The 3,506-nt window shown below is 33.9% G+C and overlaps 1 protein-coding gene across 1 annotated transcript; it reads left to right on the top strand.

Annotated features, from left to right (window-relative positions):
* The first annotated feature begins 1,609 nt into the window (after positions 1-1,609).
* LOC106295983 (bidirectional sugar transporter SWEET14-like) lies at positions 1,610-3,506 on the top strand. The gene is made up of 6 exons (XM_013732014.1): positions 1,610-1,749; positions 1,889-1,925; positions 2,023-2,236; positions 2,332-2,493; positions 2,617-2,736; positions 3,097-3,506. The coding sequence occupies exons 1-6, from the start codon at positions 1,710-1,712 to the stop codon at positions 3,343-3,345; spliced, it is 822 nt and encodes a 273-aa protein (XP_013587468.1). The 5' UTR covers positions 1,610-1,709; the 3' UTR covers positions 3,346-3,506.

The following is a 3,506-nucleotide window of genomic DNA, read 5'->3' as shown; positions in this document are numbered from 1 at the left end:
AAAGTAGCCAAGTGGAACATCAAAAAGCATGATGGTGAATATTACCTATACGGTTTACACACGGGACAGTCGCGTCTAGTAAAAGATGAAACGCACTATTCTTTGTTTTATAAATGAAATCCTTCTTTTCCAATAAGGGTAGATTTGATAGAGTTTGTATAAATGATAGATCCAATAAGCAAGGATTTAAGATAACTTTTGTAAATACTAGATCCAATAAGGTGAGATTTGGACAAAAAACAAAATCCTACCAAATCACCAATTCAATAAGGTGTTTGCTTTCCTTCTCGAGTTGTTTCTATACATTATCACAGGGAACACATAATATTATCATTTGTTGTTATGAAAGCTAATTAAATAAAATTAGTTACGGACCTAATTTTGGCGGCCAAATCATGAAGTTCAAGAGTGCTTAAAGACAACATAAAATATGCCACACGTGGCATACACCTAAACGTTCATTTTTACTGGTACGAGGAACAAAAGGAGAAAACATGGGTTGTATGATTGATTTACTCAGTTGAACGTCAATAGTAATAACTTGCAATCATTTATTGTTGCCCTGGTGTGAATTAATCTCTCCTATGTTTAATTGAACAAATAATAATAATGGTCCATGCAAACATATACCGTAGATAGTTGAATGTCATGTCGTTAGAAGTTAGTTGATGGCAGATCCACCTATTCAAAATAGTTAGAACCATTGTAAGTTTGTAACATTATGTGATGAGGATTATAATTGTTATCATTTTTTTTTGTAACTGATAATTGTTATCATTTTTATTACGAGCTTGTGCAGTTTTATGGTATACACAACAACGCAAACATATATTGGTGGAATATGGAAATCTAAAATATTCTATTAATCAGTTTGGAAATTCTGAAATTTTAAAATTCGCAAGCAAAATACTAATTAATATATTTAGAGGATCCACTAAAAGATATATTCTTCTCTAAATGTATCCCTGTGCGCTTGTGCTCAATCTTGGATTCGGTAAGGCTAAAATTCTGTTTATAAATTTTAGTAGTTTTACCATGACTTTGGAATGGTAATTCACAAATCATAAGGCATATACGTTATAGCTATGTGTACGTAAAACAAAGATCCAAACTAGTTAGCTAGTTTAAGTCTAGGTAGAATACTGGAAAATTAGATGATTGTATAAATATCTTTAATCGATATTTAATTGAATTGTTGGCTAGAAAGCTAACAGCCGATCGATGGTGTATTTTATTGGTCATGGCAGAAGGACAAATCACCAATAAGTTAAGCACAATTATTTATATCTTATTTGGTTTAAAGGGAAAAAGAAAGCTCACATAAATAACTACGATAATAATATAAAACCAAGGTTTGGCATAAAAGTTTGACACAAATATAATACACGCCAACAGTGCATACCACATAAAATTATGGAATGATTTCCATTTTTAAAAAACTTTAGAAATATCTGAGACCATCAATATGCAATGTTCTTCTCTCTCTCTCTCTCTTATACCATGAAAACGACGACGTCCTCAACATATAACCATTGCACCTTACACATGTAACCCTCTATATATAGTACCATTGGCCTCGTAGTTAAATTCATATCGAAGAAAACTCAGTTAGAGCTAACAAGAGTTGAACATCTTCTCTTGTTTCCTTCTTCGATAATCACATCCAAAAGTAGAAAGATACTCAAGAGTTCATTTACAAACCAATCAAAATGGCTCTAAACGTATTGGCGTTTACATTTGGAATTATGGGTAATTATCTAAGCTTTCATCAACAGCATCAAACCAATACGAAACATATATATTCCCTATATAGACACTTTACGTAAATATCTATTTTCACTCAATGTATTTTTTTACTCATGTTATCTTTGCTATGTATTTTCTGTAGGCAACATCATATCGTTCATCGTTTTCTTGGCACCAGTGTAAGCATCATCCATCTCAAACATTCACTTCCTTTTTCATTTTCTCTTTATTGTATAATTAAAAAAACTTTTGATATTGTTTTGTATGTACGCGAAGTCCAACTTTCGTTAGGATCTGCAAGAAAAAATCGATAGAAGGTTTTCAGTCACTTCCCTATGTGTCAGCGCTCTTTAGCGCGACGCTATGGATATATTACGCTATGCAGAAAGATGGATCAGGCTTACTTCTGATAACCATAAACGCCGTGGGATGCTTCATCGAAACCATTTACATCGTCCTCTTCATTACCTATGCTAACAAGAAAGCTAGAGTACGCCCGTGTATACGATATCATTTTCTTTTGACGTATATTAGAAAATGCACTTATATAAAATGGGTTAGCTGATGATATACACAACCATGTAGATATCAACTTTGAAGGTTCTTGGGCTCTTGAACTTCTTGGGTTTTGCCGCTATTATCCTTGTCTGTGAGCTCTTGACCAAAGCATCTAACCGTGAGAAGGTCCTTGGAGGGATTTGCGTCGGATTTTCCGTTTGTGTCTTCGCAGCTCCTTTGAGCATCATGGTATGTGTTACTACGTACACGTATATGCTGAAAGGGCTTGTCTTTCTTCTTATGGTATTAGCATCTCTTTATGTTTACGCATATTATATAGTTTAACATGTGAAAAGTAAAAAACTATTGCAGAGAGTGGTGATACGAACAAGAAGTGTGGAGTTTATGCCCTTTTCTCTATCATTGTTTCTTACACTCAGCGCCATTACGTGGCTCTTCTACGGTCTTGCTATCAAAGACTTCTACGTTGCAGTGAGTCTTTTTTCTTATGATATTAAATCTTTTATAAGCATATAATAATGGACAACGCAACATTGTATACTATATTATTATGGTTTGTTCATGTTTAAGGGAAAAGAGTTTCCACCACCTTCAATTCTAATTAGTCTCTTTTCCCCTAATTCATTCTATATAAAGAAGGAGGATATATGATTTGAACCGTACACTACTTTTGCTTTATGCTTACAATCATATATTATATGATTGCGCCAGAGAAACCGAGACAATTACATTGTTTTTTTTCTTTTAAATGTCGGAAGTTAATGGACTTAGTACTGTTCTCAACAAATGATTAATGGAATTACTGATGTGATATTACTCTTTTGATTATAGCTTCCAAACATTATGGGTGCGTTTCTCGGAGCAGTTCAAATGATTCTCTACGTCATATACAAGTACTACAAAGCTCCAAAAACTGATGACACGGAGAAACCCAAAACGGTGCCGGATCATTCAATCGATATGGTCAAGCTTGCATCAACTCCAGTTCCCGGTGAGTTGACGGTTCATCCTCAAACTCATGGTGGTGGTGATTTGGAGGGTCAGATGGAAAAGAAAGTGGCAAACCAATTCCAAACCTAAGTAGTTTTTATATTAGTGATTTTATCAATGTTGTACTGTTGAGTCATGTTTCACTAGATTGTACTTTCTCGCTTTGCCTTGTCTTTTCTCCCATCATATTATTTCGAATATTTCGAAGTTGTATTATCCTTCAAAAAATATGTACGCATGTTTTACCTTTT

Source organism: Brassica oleracea, chromosome C1, assembly GCF_000695525.1.
Source record: "Brassica oleracea var. oleracea cultivar TO1000 chromosome C1, BOL, whole genome shotgun sequence".
Classification (NCBI taxonomy): Eukaryota; Viridiplantae; Streptophyta; class Magnoliopsida; order Brassicales; family Brassicaceae; genus Brassica; species Brassica oleracea.
This window is presented reverse-complemented; position numbering and strand designations above follow the sequence as displayed.